The sequence below is a fragment of the Cervus elaphus genome, chromosome 10, assembly GCF_910594005.1.
Source record: "Cervus elaphus chromosome 10, mCerEla1.1, whole genome shotgun sequence".
Classification (NCBI taxonomy): Eukaryota; Metazoa; Chordata; class Mammalia; order Artiodactyla; family Cervidae; genus Cervus; species Cervus elaphus.
In genome coordinates, this window is record NC_057824.1 from 40,199,864 (window position 1) to 40,220,367 (window position 20,504).

At 43.9% G+C, this 20,504-nt stretch overlaps 1 protein-coding gene across 2 annotated transcripts; it reads left to right on the forward strand.

The window, feature by feature from the left end:
- The first annotated feature begins 7,344 nt into the window (after window positions 1–7,344).
- On the forward strand, window positions 7,345–20,481 carry KCTD13 (potassium channel tetramerization domain containing 13). Of its 2 annotated transcripts, XM_043914695.1 has the most exons (7): window positions 7,802–8,042; window positions 8,301–8,389; window positions 9,094–9,263; window positions 16,805–16,894; window positions 16,983–17,035; window positions 17,693–17,888; window positions 19,696–20,481. In XM_043914695.1, the coding sequence occupies exons 1-7, from the start codon at window positions 7,993–7,995 to the stop codon at window positions 19,930–19,932; spliced, it is 885 nt and encodes a 294-aa protein (XP_043770630.1). In that variant the 5' UTR covers window positions 7,802–7,992; the 3' UTR covers window positions 19,933–20,481. The 2 variants fall into 2 exon arrangements, with proteins under 2 accessions (XP_043770629.1, XP_043770630.1); XM_043914694.1 differs by lacking the exons at window positions 7,802–8,042; window positions 8,301–8,389 and adding an exon at window positions 7,345–7,773.
- Window positions 20,482–20,504: the final 23 nt, after the last annotated feature.

Here is a 20,504-nt window from a genome sequence, read left to right on the forward strand (position 1 = left end):
AGTGGCTAAGACTACGCCCTCCCAATGCAGGGGTCCCAGGTTCAATCCCTGGTCAGGGAACTAGATCCTACATGCTGCAACTAAGAGTTTGCATGCTGCAACTAACCTGACACATCAAAAAGGAAAAAACATTGGACCCTACTGAGGCATCGATTGTGGTTAGGAGTACCCAATTTGGGGACCCTTGAGGTAGACAGATTCCTTGAATGGATTACATGGTGCTTTCAAGTAAAGTTGGAGTGTCTTAGAAGAGAATAGCAAGGATAGCCCCAATCTTTAGTTCCTATTCCGGATGACCTAGATTTTATAAGGGAGAATCCCTTGGACAGAGAAGCCTAGTAGGCTACAGTCCATAGGGTCGAAAAGAGTCAGACACGACTAAAGTGACTGAGCACCAGCGTGAGCATAATGACCTTAGCAAAAGTATTTCATTCAAGTCCAAGTTTTGTTAAGACCGAACTTTGGAATTAATTACGTGAGAAAAACTTAAGACCAGAAAGGACTTGTTTTGAGTATCTACATTGTACGTTAGAAGTTATTACATTTTTGGTCAACAGGATTAGATAGGGAGGCAATAGTTCCAGGAATGAGGTCAATTCAGAGCAATACCTACGGTCTGAAAAATATGCACTAGACTATTTTTTTTCCTTAAGCAGCAGCAGGAGACCACAAGAGTCGAAAGTAACAAGATGAAAATAGGGAAGACATATTAAGAAAACTTTTAGGGGGCCTCCCGAGTGATCCATTGGTTAAGAATCTGCCTTGCAAAGCAGGGGACATGGGTTTGATCCCTGCTTGAGGAACTAAGATCCCACATGCCAAGGAACTAAGCCCTTGTGCCACAACTAGAGAGTCCATGTGCCAAAATGAAAGATCTTGCATGATGAAACTAAGACCTGATGCAGCAAATAAATTAAAATATTTAAATTAAAAAAGAAAACAGTCAAAGAGAATGTTAAAGACAATAGGCAAGATTACTAGGAGAACAAAAGGTAAGGGAAAGGGTACTGAAGAATCAAAAAATTAGTCTTGTTCTGCAGAATCTGTTCATATGTGCAGTTATCATCTTGACCTTTCATCTTGGACAGAAGCTGCCCACAGTCTTCTGTAAAAGACTGTAAAAGTAGCTTCTAGAAAATGTCTAAGAATGCTCAGTTTGAGGTCTCCCAATGGACTAGAGGCTCAGGACCCTGGAGAAAACAGTGTATGTCATTTCACTTAGGAAATATGAGCCGAAAGATAACAACACAATTAAAGTTCCAGAAGAAAACATAGAGGCAAGGTAAGTTCTTTGATATTAGTCTTGGCAATGATATTTTGGGTTTGATACCAAAAACAAAGGCAACAAAAGCAAAAATAAACAAGTAGAACTACATCAAACTAAAAAGCTTCTGCACAGCAAAGGAAACCAACAAAATGAAAAGGCAGCCTATGAAGTAGGAGAAAGTATTTGCAAATCATACATTTGATAAGGGATTAACATCCAAAATATATAAAGAACTCATGCAACTCAATAACAACAACAAAAAAATCCAATTTAAAAATGGACTGAGAATCTGACTAGATAATTTTCCAGAGAAGACAAACAAATGGCCAACAGGTGCATAAAAAGGCATGCAATATCACTAATCATCAGGGAAATACAAATCAAAACCACAATGAAATATCACCTTACACCTGTCAGAACGGCTGTCATCAGAAAGACAAGAGAGAAGTGTTGGAGAGGGTGTGGAGAAAAGGGAAGCCTGTGCACTACTGGTGGGAATGTAACCTGGTGTAGCCACTTTGGAAAACAGTACAGAGGGCGTTAAAAAAATTAAAAATAGAAATATCCTGTGATCCAGTAATTCCACTTCTGGGTATACAGACAAAGGAAATGAAACCACAATGTCTAGCAGAGACATTTGCACCCTTATGTTCATTGCAGCATTAGTTAAAATAGCCATGACATGGAAACATCCTAAGTGTCCACTGACAGATGAATGAATAAAGAAAATGTAATGTTTATTTATTTATGTATTTATTTATTTCAGCCATAAAGAAGAAAAAAATCCTGTCATTCGTGACAACTTGAATGGACCTCGAGACTATTATGCTAACAGAAGTGAAAGTCGCTCAGTCGTGTCCTACTCTTTGCGACCCCATGGACTATACAGTCCGTGGAATTTTCCAGGCCAGAATACTGGAGTGGGTAGCCGTTCCCTTCTCCAGGGGATCTTCGCAATCCAGGGATCAAACACAGGTCTCCCACATTGCAGGCAGTTTCTTTACCAGCTGAGCCACCAGGGTAGACAGAGAAAGACAAATATTGTATCACTTATAGGTGGAATCTAAAAAATTCAAGCAGAGAAAGAGAGAACAGATTGGTGGCTGCCAGAGGCTGGAGGTTGGAGTTGGGGAAGTGGATGAAGGTGGTCAAAAGGTACAACTTCCAACTATAAGATAAATAAGTTCTGGTGATATAATGGACAGCATGGTGAGTATTTTTTAAAATTTCAAAAGAAATCATATATGAAAACTTAAGATACTTATAAAATCAATATAAAAAGTAAAAAAGGTTTAAATCATGAGAAAACTAACCCTTAGCTTGTATAAACCAAAATATTATGCTGGCATTATTTTTATATAGCAAATTAAAATGTAAAAACACCGGATCATGTTAAAACTCCTTTTATCTTGGAATTCAGCCCATTTCTATCTTACCTGTAACTATACAAACCCTATTACATAAATATACTTTTTAGTGCTCACAAAGGAAACATATATAGTTTAGCAATCCTTTCAGACATTTTTGTATTATAGTTGACCCTTGAACAATGTGGGAGTTAGGGAACTTAAGGAAATAACACTCCTCAAAACCCCACCCTCTAGGGCACAACTGACTCCCTCCTCAAACTTAGCTACCAACAGCCTTACTGATAATATAAACAGTTGATTAAAACATACTTTTTATGTTATATGTATTGTATACTTACAATAAAGTAAGCTAGAGAAAATGCTATTAAGAAAGAGAAAATACACTTAAGATACTGATTGTATTTGTCGACACTGATACCATATGTTAACATGATGAATCATCTGTCAGTATCTACGTCAATACTGTCTTATATTACACAAAACATTGTAGTTAGTAAATGTGCTACTAATATAATACTGTGTGTATTAGTCACTCAGTCGTGTTAGACTCTTTGGAACCCCATAGACAGTAGCCCACCAGGCTCCTCTGTCCCTGGGATTTTCCACGCAAGAATACTGGAGTGGATAGCCCTTCCCTTCTCCAGAGGATCTTCCTGACCCAGGGATCAAACGTGGGTCTCATACATTGGCAGGCGAGTTCTTTACCACTAGCACCACCTGGGAAGCCTGAGTACTACTAACACTGAACATCAAGAATGAAAAGATGGGGAATTCTCTAGTGGTCTAGAGGTTAGGGCTCCACGCTTCCACCACAGGGGGCATAGGTTCCATCCCTGGTCAGGAAACTTAAGATCCTGCATGCCGTGCTGTAATTGATAGTGCCATGAAGAGTCTGTAAATGTTTGTGTATAAAAGTTTTGATAAATTTTCACTTTTTATAATAGATGTGTATATTTTATGGTTAACAAATGACAAAACATACTAGCATCTATTTATATTTTATGCATTCATAATATACCTTTTTCTTAATTTTTTGATATTTTTAGGCTACACATTTTTTCAAATTATTACAAATTCCCCCTCCAATTTTTCCAATATATTTGGAGATCAAACTCATATTGTTTGAAGGCCAACTGTACTTAACTGAATTGTGCACACTCAACAAAATGTTTTTTTGATTAAGCTTTAAACTTCTCCAAGAGAGAATAATGGACAGGAAAAAATGAGAGAAAGCTACTTCAGACAATCATGAAACTATTACCAAAAAAAAAAAAAAAAAGCTAATCTGTATTCCCTCTGCAGGAAAAGATAAAATAGTTTAAGTCCAAAAAAGAAACTGTTTAAATGCAAATCCCGCCCCCCCAGATTTTGAAATATATTAATACATACACACAAAAGGAGTCACGTTCCACCTAATTTTAAAACATATCTTAGGTGCTTGAAAAGAGAGCTATACAATTTAAAAATCAGTATTTATTAATCTCCAAAGTACAGAAATGAAATATCACCTATGTTAAACAAAACAATCTATTTTTGACTAACATGACAATCCCCTCATGAGGGTCTCTTCTCTTTTTGTTCTACCTTTCTTTTTGTGCCTTTCAAATAAAGAATCTTCTTCTTGTCCCAAGTTCTCCAAAATGGCCACTGCAATTCTAAATGGTCCCTAATGAAATTATGTCAGAAAGATAAGGATACAAGCTAATGTAACTGTAAGAAAACATGAAGGAATCAGGAATTTGGCCCAGTTTTAGTTGAGACAAGAGTTCATAAAACAGTGCTGTGCAAACTTGTATCTCTAGAACTTGGCCAAAGACCAATCGTCATTGATCAGAAGCCAGAGCAAATGACCTGATTCTGGGCAGAAGAAGTGAAACAAAGCAGTTCTCTCGGACACACACAGAACTGAGGTAGAACTCCTTACAATGGTTTGGAATGGCAACCTAAGGCAAAGTTTATTCAAAGCACCCTGGTTAGAGGGTCTAAAAGCCACAGTCCCCTGGGCCGGCTGTAGGACCAACTTATTGGGCCTTGGTTGATGAAGTGATTTGTCTGGTTAATTTGGATAACAAATGACACTCCAGCATGCTAACTGACCCTCAAGTGGTTGGCATGCCCAGCTTCTTAGAGGGACAAATGGTGTTCAGCCACCAGACACTGTGCAAGAAAGTCTTTGTAATGTTCTTAGACACCCAGGGCTGCATTTCCATCTTGTTTCTATATACTTTTCCTCTGACAGACAAACAATATCCAATGGGGAGACCGTTGGAGCAGACAGATGTAGAAAGTCAGAAAATAAATTCCCCAAGGAAAAATAAAATCTGATTGGATAACCCAAAAACTGAAGAGGATCTCTCTTTTTGGCTGCACCAGGTCTTAGTTGTGGTATGTGGAATCACAGTTCCCTGACCATGGATAGAACCTGTAACGCCTGCATTGGCAGTGCAGAATCCTAACCACTTGGACCACCAGGGAAGTCCCTGAAGAGGATCTTATTCCAAGGAAAACAAACAAAATAATTCCCAAACTCAAGGGTCTCAACAAAACATCAGAGCTCAGTTCAGCAAGAACTTACCTCCTAGTCATGGGCAGGATGGCACCTCAAACATTTGAGAGACACAACGGGTCTGAGATGTGCACATTATTACTAGAGTCAAGGATCCCAGTCCACGGTACTGAGGGCTTCAGCTGAATCGCCATGGAGCCTCCATTTCTGACAATGCCCTCCAGGCAAAGACCACCAGGAACACACCTGTAGTTGAACAAGGGAGCCTACATATCATGGGGAACCCATGCTGGGCATCTCAGCAAGTGCATAATAAAAATGGCTTATTACAGGATTGGGCTTCCCTGGTAGCTCAGACCATAAAGAATCTGCCTGCAATGTGGGAGACCTGAGTTCGATTCCTGGGTTGGGAAGATCCCCTGGAGAATGGAATGGCTACCCACTCCAGTATTCTTGGCTGGAGAATTCCATGGACAGAGGACCCTGGCAGGCTACAGTCCATGGGGTCACAAAGAGCTGGATACAACTGACTGACTTTCACTCACTTGGTATTTCAGGATTGGAACTTATGTTAGATGATTTTCTTGGAGGGCTTGAGAAAAGGGGAGGTTTATTCTAGGTTGGATGGTGTCAGGAAGTGGGGATAATTCTTTTTGGTTGTCTTAATTGTTTTTTTCATTTTAAAAAATATTTATTTGGACGCACCAGGTCTTAGCTGCAGCATGTAGAATCTCTAGTTGCGGCATACAAACTTAGTTGCAGCATGTGGGATCTAGCTCCCTGACTAGGGATTGCACCCAGGCTTCCTGCATTTGGAGCAAGGAGTCTTAGACACTGGGAAGTCTCATCTTTGTAATTCTTATCTAGAAATTAGGAGAAATGGATCAGGGCTAAAACTATTCAATGAAGGAATAGCAGTCACTCAAGCTGTGGAGGAGAGGGTTGTGTTTGGTCATTTTTGTGGTCTGGGCAATGTTTTGGGTTCAGATATGATCATGGAATGGTCTTTCAACTCATAAGAGACTGGCTTTGTCTGATGTTGGTGTTCTGTAAAATTGTTTATGCTCAACAGGGCAACACCATAGCCTAGTTAATAGGGCCAGGCTCCTTCCTAGCAATACTGAGGTTTCTGAAGGAAGAGTGTAAACTAGCTCCCAGCCACACCTTTTTCTCTTTTTCATCAGCGACATTTGAAAAATCCAAATTGGCAGTCCTTTCATAAAGCATGGACTTTGCAGGTCACCACCAGCCCCAGGACTCCCTAGTACCTTGTAACTGGTCCACTCCACTCCTTTGCATTCCTACCTGTTCCCTGGCATTTAAATTTGCACCCCTCACTAAGCAGAAAAGGAACCAAATAAGCCCAGAGAAAAGTGATTTACCCAGGATCACCCAGTGAACTGGTGACAGGGCGGAAACTATTCAATTTTCTCATTTTTCCTACAGCGGGCACCCCGCTAGACATTCAGGTAGACTGCTAAATCTCTGAGGTGTCAGCCCATCAACTGAATACAGATGGGCTCCCATAAAAACACTTCTCACCACGCTTTATCAACATGTTTCCAGCTTACTTTTTCCCTCAGGGGTTGGGTGTCTTATGACATCGGCTGGGATTCTAAGATCTTTGCTCAGCCACCCCTGACCTTTTCTGCTTCTCAACTTTGTCCAGTGAGTTTACGCCTGAGGGTCTCTGTATTTGCCTGTGGCTCTTTCTGGAACGCTCCCCCATCACACCTGCTCATGGCCGCTTTTTCTGAGCTTCAGCTCAGTATCACCTCCTCAGAGAAGCCCTCCATGACGACTTACCTCCTCACACCCTGCCTGCTCTAGCACTACTGCCACCTCCTCTGTGAGGCCACCCCCTCTATCTCCTTTAAGAGCTTCTACGGCGCTTTTCTCTGTCAAATGCGCGGGGCTGCGAGGCGGCGAACTGTTTCCAACCCCCTGCCTCTCTGGACCAGTGTTCCCTTTATGCCCACGAAGCGCTCTGAGAGCAGAAACACGCTGCAGGGACGACGCTTTCCTCAACAGGCAGGTGCCCAAGAGCCTCCTACTTCGGGACCCCAAAAGCCGCGACCAGAGGGCACGTCGCGCGGCAACCGGTTCAGCCACAGCCTAACCCGCCAGCGGCCCAAGGCTACTACGCATGCTCCGCACTCCAGGCCCCGCGAAGTCGGGGGCGGGGCCTTGACGCGCCTGCGTAGGTGCTCGCCCGGCTTCCGGGACGTACCGGCGCGATGGGACAGAAGGCCAGTGTCGCTGAATAGCGGCCGCGTAGGGGCGTGCTGGCCACCGGTCCGGTCCGAGGGCTCAGGTCTCGGGGTCTCTGGAGCGGCCAGGGAGCGCGAAGAGAACCTAGGGTCGCTGCCCGCCGCCACCACCAGGCATGTCCGCCGAGGCCTCGGGCCCGGCGGCGGCCGAGGCGCCGTCCCTGGAGGTCGCTAAGCCCTCGGGTCTCGAGCCTGGCTCCGTCGCCTACGGTCTCAAGCCACTGACCACGAACAGCAAGTACGTGAAGCTGAACGTGGGCGGCTCGTTGCACTACACCACGCTGCGCACCCTCACCGGACAGGACTCCAGGCTCAAGGCCATGTTCAGCGGCCGCGCGGAGGTGCTCACTGACGCCGGAGGTACGCGAGCCGCCCTGCTTACCCTCCTGCATCCTCCAGATCCCGCCTCCCTTTCCCCTAGTCTGTCGTTGCCCAGTCTCCTCATGCCCCTTCTCTCCTACCGTCCAGTCAGCTCGTTCTCACCTCCTCCGATGCCCACATCCCATCTCATCTCCCTTTTCTCATTCATTATTTCCCTCCTCCCCCGGTCTTTACCCCCAGCAGTAGTAACCAACATTCATGGACCACCCGCCACCCCCGCCCCTCCAGCTACTCTGCCAGGCACAGTGGTAAGTGATTAAACATGTCAGCTGAGAATGTTCATCACTGCGTCCCACCGACACTCCCACCCTTCACCCCTAACCTCAAAAGACTTGGGATCCCGCCATGCTGGCAATAGCATCCTTCCAGGCAACTTTTCATCAGTTTCTTCCACTCGCCGAGCCTTTTGTTCCGCTCTTTTCCTCAACGCTGCCAACAACCATCCCGGAGTGTTAGAGGATTTTGTCTGTCTCTGTTCCCCTAACGCAGGTCCTTGTACACTCTAGGAATCTATCTATACAGACTGTAGAAGGAGGGGGCTGCTTTTGCTTTGCCAGGGACGCCAGAATGGAGAGTGGACAGTTCTCCTCACCAGGTGAACCTTACCCTCTGGAAGTGTTGCATTCAGCTCCGTCCCCCATATGCCCAAGTGGAACTTTAAAGTTTGATGGGGGGAGGGGGAGATGATTCAGAAGGGGTTAAGAATTCAGAAGGGGTTACGAATTATGAAAGCCGGCAAATAAAAATTGGGGCGGTATCGCTCAGCCTTCATATGCCTGAAGGTGAATACTTTTTTTTATTGAATAAGTATTTGTAAATGCCAGTTAGTGTTAGAAATAGTTTGGGGGGGGGGGGCGGGTAGGGGGAGAATAACCAAATATACAAAAACAAGAGCAAAGCATATGATTTCAGATAGAAATAAGTTCTTTGAAGTTTATAAAGTAGTGAACTGGTGGGTGGGGTAGACATTCTCAATAGGGTGATCAGAGTTAGCACAAGAGGTTAGGGGTTTCTTGTTAAGGTTACCTGTAGGTACTTTCTCATGATGAGAACCTTCTCAGTGTAGACCAGACTTGGGAGGGAATTAATTCTCTGTGGCTGAATGTGTTTAAAAAATAAATAAAAGGCCCATGGGAGAACTCACTAGAGATGTTTTAAAGGGATTTTCTTGGATATGGCAGAGGCCTGAGACAGATTGGTATTCAGATTTGTGGCTTTGGAATCCTTTTTTCATAAACATAGTAGCTCTGTGGCCTTCAGCAAAGCCCTCCTTTCTCCTGCCTCTCCCCACCCCACCAGGTTGGGTGCTGATTGACCGGAGCGGCCGCCATTTTGGTACCATTCTCAACTACCTGCGGGACGGGTCTGTGCCTCTGCCTGAGAGCCCCAGAGAGCTTGGGGAGCTGCTGGGCGAAGCCCGCTACTACCTGGTGCAGGGACTGATTGAGGACTGCCAACTGGCCCTGCAGGTGAGCGTCCCTTCCCCACCTCCTGAGTCCCACCCTGATGCCTAGGTCCCTGGGAGAGCTGCCCAAGCAGTTAGCGATTAAGATATTAAAGAAAAGCAAAAGGAGGTATGGCGCAGGGCCTGGAATGTTGCCTCTGGCCTGGCTCTGACTGGCCGTGACCCCAGCGATTTCGGGGGTCCTCTGCATTTCTGCTATCCCACCACCACCTCATGCCAAGACTGCTGCGTTGGTTGGATGACTTCTTTCTCTGCTTCTTGCTGTTTCTACCCAGCCAGTCCAACTGTTACACTGCCACAGGAATAATGATCCTTAAACACAATCCCAATTTATTCTCTCCTTTGCTCAGCAATCCCTAGTAATGCCCTTGTCCCACTAAGTTAAAAAAAATTCTAAATTTAAATTGTAATATAATGACCTCCATGATCTGGTCCTAAACTGGGAGGCCGCATTCCATCACTTCCATGACTTTAAATAACTTTTTTTCTAGCAATGAAATACCGTGGAAGCAGCCCCTCCCGATAAAACAGGGTTGGGGGTTCCAGAGCCCCATCTGCTGGGCTTCTCTTCTGGGGATCTCTTAGAATTCTGAGGAAAAGAGGTTGGAAAGGACAGCCAGGAGATATGGGTTAATGTCACCTCCCCCACTGCTGACTGAGTGACCTTGAGTGAGTCAGTTCCTACCTCTGGCATTCTGTTCTCATGTTCCAGAAGATAGGGAAATGAGAAAAATATGTGCGATGTAGTGAGTTTCACAGAAAGCCTTTTATTCTGTTCTATTTTTACAATGTTAAAAGTGTCCTTTCTTTTATGATATAATATTAATAACTTACAAGAGTTTCTTTTTTGATGCCCTTTATATATTAAAAATGGCAACTATGAACAACTTTCTGTTGTCTTGGGGAATACTTGTTGGTCCTTGAAATTCAAAAATATAAAATTCCTTTGGGCAAGTCTTGGGGAATACTTGTTGGTCCTTGAAATTCAAAAATATAAAATTCCTTTGGGCAATAGCTGTGTTTGTTTTTCAAGCTTTTTGACTGTATCTCATAGAGAAAAATGCATTTTTTATATTCATCTTTGTATAACCGAGGGCTTACCAGGTGGCTCAGCTGGTAAAGAATCCACCTGCAATGCAGGAGACTTGGATTCAATCCCTGGGTTGGGAAGATCCCCTGGAGAAGGGAAGGGCTACCCACTCCAGTATTCTGACCTGGAGAATTCCATGGACTGTATAGTCCATGGGGTCTCAAAGAGTCAGACACGATTGAGCAACTTTCACTCACTTATATAATTGAAGTAAGAGTTCTATAAAAGGATACTTTTAGTGAAATACACTCTGATATATTATGTTTTCTTTCTTTCTAATGCTATTTGGGACCCATTAAATTTATTTCATGGCCCATGATGAGTTACCACTTGCAATTGAAAAAATATTAAACTAGATGATTTTGGAAGTGCACTCCTATTTGGTAGCTTTACATGTATCTATTGTTATCTCATATCCACTGTGGTTAGGGTCTGTTACCTCCTTGTATATTTGTTTGACATAAAAAGAAACATGAGGGAAGCTGGGGATACATCCAGGGTCAAAGAACTGTTTAAGCAGCAGAGCTCCAAGTCAACCCCAGTTTATCTGACTCCCAAGTACAGTACTTTTTCTTCTGTGCTCCAGCTGCCGCCTTTCAAAGTTTTCTCAAGGCTGTTCCCATCCCCAACCCACTCAGCTAGAATATGCATATTTGTATGGAGGTTTGGGGTTTGTTTTTAAGATTCAGATACAGAGTATTGAGTTCATCATACTTCTCATGTGTGCACTTAAACATCTTTAGTCTCTGCAGATCTTTTCACTTTTCATTTTTCCTTCATCCCCGATCCCCTGCCCACTTCCCTTGTCTTCATAGGTACCCCTCCAGTTCTAACGTTTTAATATGTTTGCTTGGATTATGTTTGTACCCTTGAAAAACTATGAAGTGTTGCTCTGTATACATAAGCATTTTAAATTTCCATAAATGCCTTTGAGCTATGGATTGTGTGTTCTGTTTCTTAATTCAGCACTTTTTCCAAGTTCTGTTCATGCTGCTGTACGTATGTTTAGTTCTTTGCTTCTAACTGCTGCACAGGAATCTGATGTGCATTCATAATATTTCGTTTATACATTCCCCTGAGGTCGGAGACCTAGATTGCCTCCTGCTTCCTGCCCCCACAAATGATGCCACAATGAGCATCTTTGTACCTGTGCCCTCGTGGGTCCCGGACCAATGTTTCGCATGATTATAGTTGGGATTGGAATTGCTGGGCCACAGGACACATACAGATGAATTTCAGCAAGTATCATCTGATTACTCTCCCAAATGGCTGTAGCACTTAATATTGTTGATGAGCAATGCATAAGGAATCCCATTTCTGCATATCTTCAACAACTCATGGCATCACCTAGCATTCAAATTTTGTCCATCTGTTTGGTATAGAGTGATCTAATTTTAATTTGCATGCTTCTGATACTAATTAAATTAAGCATCTTTTCATATACTCACTAGCGTTTTTGGTTTCCCCTCCTGTCAGTTGCCAACTCATATTCTTTACCAAATTTTCTATTGAATTTCCTTTCTCTTGTTGCTTTGCTGGAGATTCTTACATAGTTTGGTTCCTAGAGAGAATTAAGCCCTATTATTCTAGGTCATATACTTTACATAATAAGTTAACTTCTGTGCATATAGAATGGTACTATTTATCAGACATTTTCAGAAGAGTTGAGAAAATAGTTACTCAGATTATTTGCTGGGTTTTGATATTCAATAAGTAACCCCAGTTGAGAAAGTCTGTTTCAGATAATAATTTCTAGTCAGTTTTAGATGTTGCCAATCATTTCACTTAGAATGTCATCTATCTGTGGCATCTGTTGTCGAACAGAAATTGTTAACTTAAAAATTATACATAACCATTTATTATTTTTAAAGTGTATATAAGTATTATAGAAATTTAGGAAACACAGATAATCAAAAAAATAAAAGCACCAAATACTCTTCTGGGTCTTTTCCTGTGTGAGTGTGTTTGCCAAAATATGATTATGGTGTATGTGTTGCTTTGTAATCTGCTTTTTTTGTTTGTTTGTTAATAATTGCCATCTTTGCATGTCAGTGAAATTTTATCTAACATCAAGGGCATGTACAAATTTCTCCATTTGTTCCAGAAATGTCTGTCATAGCTGGTTCACATCTAAACCAGTTCAGTCTAGATCCTTGCATTACATCTGGTTATTATGTTTTTTTTTCCAACCCGAAGCAGTTCTATTTTGCTCATAATACTGACCACCAGTTGTCCTGCACAATGACCTACTTTCCAAATTTGCCTGATTTGGTTTGTTAACCCTCACCCTCTCTTGAGTTTTTCTAAACTAGATGGTAGATTCAAAGGCTTGATATAAAAAATTTTGATTAGAAAACATTTAAAGTAATGTTACATATTTCACACTGTGTTATATCAAGACATATAGTATTGTTAATATGATCCATCATTATTGATGCTCAGAATTGGCCACTAGATTCAAGTGGTGATGGTTTGATCCTTCATTGTAGTTCCATTCCTTTGTTGCCAACTATAAAGTAATTTAGGTACTTTATGAATGGCAGTTATCTGTCAACCACACGTCAATTGTCAATTCTCACCAGAATCAATAATTTCATTAGTGTTGTAGAATAATTATAATTCCTTCAACATTACATGGAATTATTTATAAAATCATGCTTTTCATTGTCAATTGGAGAGACTCTTGAATTTAATATATTCAAATTCCTCTTTTTTTCCCCCCCCACAAGATTGGGATCTTGTTTAAGTTTATTCTGTATTTTTTAATTAGCTTTATAATTTTATCTTTTGTATACAGAATTCACTGTGGTAATGTGAATTATGAAGGGATTTAACTTTTTTGTCCTCTGTGGCGGGGACAGTGCCATCTACTTCACAATCTGTGGTATCCAGTGTCCGAGAGAGCCACCAGCAGTTGTTTTTTTTTTTACCTCTTTCTTTATTCAGGTACCTGAATAATCAGTCCCTTCCCACACTGGATGGGACTAACCTATGTAACCAGCAGGAGACTGCAGAGGTGATAGTGTGTGACTTCTAAAGCTAGGTCATAAAAGACATAGCAGCTTCTGCCTCTCTCAGATCACTCACTGTGGGGAAGCATACTGAGCATACTCAGTCAGCACTAGGGAGATGTCCACTTGGTGAGGAACTGAAGCCTCCTGCTCATGGCCAGCACAAACTCTTAGTCAAATGGGTGAACTATCCCAGAACTGGATCCTCTAGGCCCATTCAAGTCTTTAGATAACTACAACCCTGGTCAATGCATGGACTCAAACTTTTCGAGAGACCCTGGGCCAGGACTGCCTAACTAAGCCGAGCTCAAGTTCCCGACCCACAGAAACTGTGTGAGATAATAAATGTTTATTGTTTTAAGCCACTAAGTTTGTACTAATTTATTACCCAGTAACAGATAACAGATTGTGGTATCTGGAATGCAGTTCTGCCGAAACAAAACCTAAAATGTGGGAGTGGCTTTAGAACTGCAGAGTGGGCAGAAGTTGGAAGGACTTTGAGAAGAGTATTAAGAAAACCCTAAAAAGCTTTAGAGTATTCATAGAAGTCTGATGACCTTTGAGGAGGCTGCAGTGTGACATGTCTTTCCTGGAAAGTGGTGGAAAGGGGATCCTTGTTATATAGTGGCAGAAGTAGCAACACTGTCTCTGATAGTAATATATTAATAGAAAGTAGAAAACATACCTAATGAACTGGGTGATCTAGCAAAGAAATTTCCAGACAGAATGTTAGGCACCACAGGTTTCTTGTTTCTTATACTAAAACAAAAGAGAGGGTAAGCAAAAGGAAAAAGAATTGAACACAAAGGAGCCAGTAATTTGGGGGTGGGGGGATGCTTGAACATTCCCAGCCTTTCAAATAACAACTGATGTTAAAATTAACAAATGGCTTCCAAGCAAAGAAAACGTACAGGACATTCTCAGTATGATATGGTCTAAAGATGAAGCTGAGGAGCGATTGTAAAATCCTTTGTTAAGACCTCAGAATATCCAAGATGCCTCAGAGTCATTCAGTCAAATGATAGCTCTTCTAAGATGCTTAAAGCTATTGTCAGGCAGCAGTCTCAGCATAAGCTCAAAGTAGAGAAGACCTCATCTCACAAAGTTGTGTGGGTGTGGTTTTTGTCTAATGAACTGAACCCCGGACTCACAGTTCAGTTCGGTTGCTCATTCGTGTCCGACTCTGCGACCCCATGGACTGCAGCACACCAGGCTTTCCTGTCCATCACCAACTCCCAGAGCTTGCTCAAACTCATGTCCATCGAGTTGGTGATGCCATTCAGTCATCTCATCCTCTGTTGTCCCCTTCTCTTCCTGCCTTCAATCTTTCCCAGCATCAGGGTCTTTTCCAATGAGTCACAAGACACCCATTAAGTTTTTAAGGGAATTATATTGGCAGAAACACTGCCAGCTTAGACTTAAAGGGACAGAGACAATACAAAGAGGAAAAGAAACCTTTGGACCTCCAAAAGTTGTACAGGCAAAAAGCAGGCTAAAGAAATTATGGAGCTGTACTGAAATGATCACAACATTGTTAATTGCCTATACTCCAATATACAAGAAAAAGTTAAAAAAAAATTAACAAACTATGGAGCTGCAAACATGGATTGTCTTTCATGGAAAAGGAAGGATGACTCAGGTCAGAGCCAAGAGCCATAGAGAAAAATCACCAGCTTCTGTGCATCAGCGCTGTAATGGAATGGGACTTTGGGGGAATCTTAGGAAGAGGTGGTGAGTATGTTTTGCATATGGGAGGGGTTTGAATCAATGGGGGCCAAAAGATAGATTGTGGAGTCATCCTCCAAGGCAATCCTCAGTGATTCTTATTCCCTAGCACTCATTCCCTTGTGTTGTTCCCTTCCGCATTGAATAGGGATAACAAAACTAGATCATAAAAGACTGTGAGGGGATTTCTCTGGTGGCCCAGTGGTTAAGAATCCGCCTTGGAATGCAGGGAACACAGGTTCAATCCCTGGTTAGGGAACTAAGATCCCACATGCTGCAGGGCAACTACTGAACCCAAGTGCCACAGCTGCTGAGCCTGTGTGCCAGAATGAAAGATCCCACGTGTGCTACTAAGACCAATGCAGCCAGATAAATATTAAAAAAAAAAAAAAAAAAAAAAAACCTCTACTTTGCTCTGTCTTGGATTATTTGCTCTGGAGAAGCCAGCAGCCATATTATGAGGACACTCAAGTAACCCATCACAGAGATCCAAATGACAGGGATCAAATATTTCCTGCCAATAGCCAGCATGAACTTGCCAGCCATATGAATAAGCTTTGTCAAAAACAAATCCTCCAGACGAAGACAGCCTCAGTTTACTGCAACCCCAGCTGACTTGACTGCACCCTCATGAGAAACCCTGTGCCAAAAGCATTCAGCTAAGCCATCCTGAATTCCTGACCCACAGAAATGGATAATAAGCATTTGTTGTTGATTTAAGCTGTTCCGTTTTGGAGCAATTTGTTACACAGCAATAACTAATACACACTTGCCCTCACTGATTTGTGATGTTCTCTATAAATATCAGTTTTCATTTTATATATATATATAGATATATCAGTCTGTTTCCAAGTTCTCGATTGTATTTCATTGTTTTTTTTTCTTTCCACACAAGACCTACACTGTTTTCATTATTGTGGCTTTGTAAGGTATTTTAATATCTGAGGGGGTCAATCTCCTCTTTCTTGACTCTTTTTAAAAATTGACCTAAGTAAGAGTAGAATTGTTCTCCCATATTAATTTTAGTAAAAATCTTAGGTGTTTCTGAAAAAAACTCTGGAATTTGTATTAGAATTGCACATCTGGTTGTTCAGTTGGGGGAAGTGAGAGGGGTTTCAGCATGAGGATTCTCAAAGGCAGAGAAGAGAAAAGAAACCTCTGTGTCTGGTTCTAGTTCTCCCTCCAACCTCCCACCCAGTCCAGTTCATTCATGCGCCAGATATTTATTGAGCATCTACTGTGTGCTAGGTGCTTATTCTCTAGAAAGAGACTATGAGCAAATATACCAAAAAATGAGAAAATGTGAGGACCTGAGTGCCATGAAGAAAGTGAATGGAGAGTATGAAAAGGAAGAAGTAGAGGTGGTTGCTTAGCCAGGGAGCCTAGGGAGGAGGACTGGTACCCTCCTAGGGGCACTAATTGCATCAATATCCGAATGGCATGAAGGGCCAGCCATACAGACAACTGAGTGCTGGCCGTTGCTGGCAGTGGCAGCAGCAAAGGGCCCAGGGGGCACAAGCTGGATGCAGAAGGGAACAGGCGGGGCTCAGCCCGGCAGGCAGGGAAAAGTGGCAGAGCCGAGATCAGCGAGTTCCCACGTGGACCACTGAGGAGTCTGGATTTTTCTCCCAGATGCAACAAGCAGTGTTGGAAGGCTCTTAGGCAGGGGAGCAAGCGACCTTTGGTTGTGCTGTTAATCACCTTCCGCTTCTTCTCCAGCAAAAAAGGGAGAACGTGTCCCCGCTGTGCCTCATCCCCACGGTGACATCTCCCCGGGAGGAGCAGCAGCTCCTGGCCAGCACCTCCAAGGTGAGGCCCCTGAGCCCTGTAGGGTGGAGGCTGGGCACCTGTCCCGGCAGCCTGACCCCACCTTTCTCCGCCCTCTTTTCCCCAACAGCCCGTGGTGAAGCTCCTGCACAACCGCAGTAACAACAAGTACTCCTACACCAGGTGACCCCCTCGGAGGTGGGGAAGTGCAGTGGGTGGAACCCTGGGCTCCAGCGTAACCCACCGGGAGGGTTATGGCCACACGGGGTGTGGAAAGAATCCTGCCTGGATGCAAATTCCAGCTTTGCCACTTACCCCCTGGGGACTTAGGAGAGGTCATTTTCACTTGTGAGCTTCAGGTTTTGGGGTTTTTTTTTGAGCTTCAGTTTTATCAGTAAACTGGGGTCCCAATGAGGATTAGATGATAATGACTAGCATTTCCTAAGTGCTTGCTTTATAAGAGGCATTGCTCTAAGCGCTTTACATATATTTACTCACGAACCTCACAGTTGTTGGAAGTAGTTGTTGTGATCTCGATTTTACAGATGAGGCAATTGAGGCAGCAAGAGGTGAAGTAATTTGCTCAGTTAAAAAGGGGTGGGGTGAGGATGTCTGGTGAGGCCACTTGCCTCCGGAACCTGCACGGGTAGATCGCTCTGCTGTACTGAAACTTGCTGAACAAATGCTGCTTCCTTTCCAAGCCCTGCTGGGCACCAACCTCCTAGGCAGGACTAGAGTGCTGGGTCTCAGGGCCCCTAAAGCTGGGGTAAGGGGGTGGGTTGCAGAACAGAGGGAAGGAAGCCCATCGTGCTGAGGCCTCCTGGCGCCCCTGGTCCTTAGCACTTCAGACGACAACCTACTTAAGAACATCGAGCTGTTTGACAAACTGGCCCTGCGCTTCCACGGGCGGCTGCTTTTCCTCAAGGATGTTCTGGGGGACGAGATCTGCTGCTGGTCTTTCTACGGGCAGGGCCGCAAAATCGCCGAGGTGTGCTGCACCTCCATTGTCTATGCCACGGAGAAGAAGCAGACCAAGGTCAGATGGGGTTTGGGGCCTGGTCAGGGAGGGCTGTGGCGGTGGGCAGGATCAGCACCCTGGACAGAGGCAGCTCATCCAGTCAGGCCTGGGAAGTCCATCAGTGGGAGTCAGGAGCTGGAGTTTCAAGTTATGGGGTCTTAGCTCTGTTACCTTGGGCAAGTCATCTTAACTTTCTGTGGGTCTCTGCTTCTCTACCTCTGAAAGGAGGGTGTTGGATTAGAACGGGATTCTTATTCTAGGCCAGTTGGGTTTCAAAGCTATCTTGAAAGAATATGTGGTTTTGGGTTTTGTGTGTGCATTTTTCTGTGTAGAAGGACTGTACCTGTCATTAGACTCTCAGAAGGATCTAATGACCCAGAGTAGGTTCTTAAAACTTCAAGTGTTTGGAACACACTGAGATCGTAGGCCTTGAGTTATTACCATGGCAACCATCATCAGAGACTTTCTAAGCACTGCAAGAGGCTTGAAACCAAGGTAAATGAGATGCTGAGTAAAGAACAAGCCCTCTGTCATGACATCTGTCCCTGAAGATCTTATCACCCTGGTCCCTCTGACCTTGACAAGAAGGGTGTGCCTCAGGTACACAGGAGATCTTGGAAGTCTCTAAGCACCCAGTGCTGTTCACACCTTGCTGCCTTTGCACTCACCGTTCCCTCTTAGGATTATATTTCCTCATTCCTGTCTGCTTTTAGTGAACTTGTGCTTAATCTTTAAGACCTAAGCCAAGCATCACTTTCTTTGGGACAACTTAGCTCATGAATTTTCAAGACAACCACCCCAGAAAAGTTGGTCCTACCCCCCTCACAGCTAAACACAGCACTGATTATAGTCTGCTGGGGATGGGGCTGTGGAGGGTGTTTACTTCAGCAGCAAGGGGTTAACTTCTTGAGAGCAGAGCTGTATCTTTTTTCCCCTATCTCTCTAGCACTAGCCAGGCTTTCATCACACTACAGAAGCTAGGAAACATTTATTGAATGCATGAAGGAATGAATAACCCAATTTCCAAGTAGCTTCCTCTGTAGTTGGGAAGACAGGAAGATAAACCAGTAATGAGAATGCAGCTCGTTAAAGTTTTGTTGTTTATATCCCTCCGAGTCACACAAAGGGAACACTTAACCACCTCTTCTTCCCTTTCTACTATTCTTCACTCTGCCTCATTGCTTTGGCCTTGATGCTGATCTAAAGATACACTGAGCACACTCCTGCCCCAGAATTCTTACACTTGCTGTTCTCTTCTCAGACTGATCTTTCTCTAGTTCTCTGTCTGGTTCCTTCCCTCCTTTCCTTTGGCTGTTGGTCAAATGTCACCTCAGTGAGGCCTTCTCTGAGCTCTGTCTTTAAAGTTGTAACATTCCTCCCCTTTTTCGTAACATTTGTCATCATCTGACACTTTGTCTTATTACGTGTATGTCTGGGTCCTCATCCTAGAATGCAAACTTCCTGTGGACAGGAAGTTAGCCTGTTTTATTCACTGCTATATTCCCCGGTGCCTAGAATAATGCCTGGTACTGTGCAGTCACTCAGTAAATATTTGTCAAATGAAAAAAAAAATATACCAAGAGACCTAGCAACAAAGGGCAAAGCAAATAACTGCCTGACTTCAGAGCTGGACCTCACAGCATAAGCATGACTTTGCTGAGTAAAGACATTGCAAAGAGGACAGTCCAGGCTCAAGGAACCTGTGACTGTGGAGGCTAGGCGACTATAGAGGCTAGGAGGCCTGCCAATGTAGGAGCAGCCTGGGGGAGGGGGTGGCTGTATAGTTGGGCCAGAAAGGGAGCTGGGGGTTGCTGGCCTTTTGCAGGTGGAATTCCCAGAGGCCCGGATCTTTGAGGAGACCCTGAACATCCTGATCTACGAGACTCCCCGGGGCCCAGACCCAGCCCTCCTGGAGGCCACAGGGGGTGCAGCTGGAGGTGGCGGGGCTGGCCGAGGGGAGGATGAGGAGAACCGAGAGCACCGTGTCCGCAGGATCCACGTCCGGCGCCACATCACCCACGATGAGCGTCCTCACGGCCAACAGATTGTCTTCAAGGACTGAGTTTTGCCCTGAATTCTCCTCTAGCCACTGGGACCTAAGTCCCTCTCTCTTTTCCTCCTCCCCTTCCCAGATCTTCGCCCCGGCTTTGCTGGCCAAGTCGTGGGTCTCCCTTCCATCCCTTCATCACATGGTACAGTTCACTTTGGCCCTTTTCCATCCATTCCCACCTCATTGCTAACCACCCGGTACATTCCAGCCCCTCCCCTCAGAAGCCTTCCGAAGGCCTACGTTTGTTCCTTCATCCCCATCCTTGTCCTGCCCTCTCCCCTCACCAGCTGGTTTAGAAGGATTTAGAATTCCCTTTCTCTTTTTTTAGCACATCGTACACGCCAAAGTGTCAAGCCAGCCCGTGATAACACCCACCGCGTTCTGAGCCGCCTCCTCACTGTTGTGCAGGGTTTTTGCTCCCTCCTCCTCCCCGCCACCCTCCCTGCTTCCTTAATACTAGGCTGGCCTGGGCCTGCACCAGCTCAGCATCTTCCCAGTTTGTTTCATATTATTTATTATTTTAATTTTCTATTAAATTATTGGAATAAAGTCCAAGTTGAGGGTCTGGTGCTGACTCCCAGGGA

Excerpts from the sequence above, each read along its gene's own strand:
- KCTD13 (XM_043914694.1), top strand. The coding sequence starts at position 7,530 with ATGTCCGCCGAGGCCTCGGGCCCGGCGGCGGCCGAGGCGCCGTCCCTG. Across the intron at positions 16,895-16,982 it reads TCCTGGCCAGCACCTCCAAG|CCCGTGGTGAAGCTCCTGCA; the intron begins GTGAGGCCCCTG and ends TTTCCCCAACAG. Across the intron at positions 17,036-17,692 it reads AACAAGTACTCCTACACCAG|CACTTCAGACGACAACCTAC; the intron begins GTGACCCCCTCG and ends CCTGGTCCTTAG.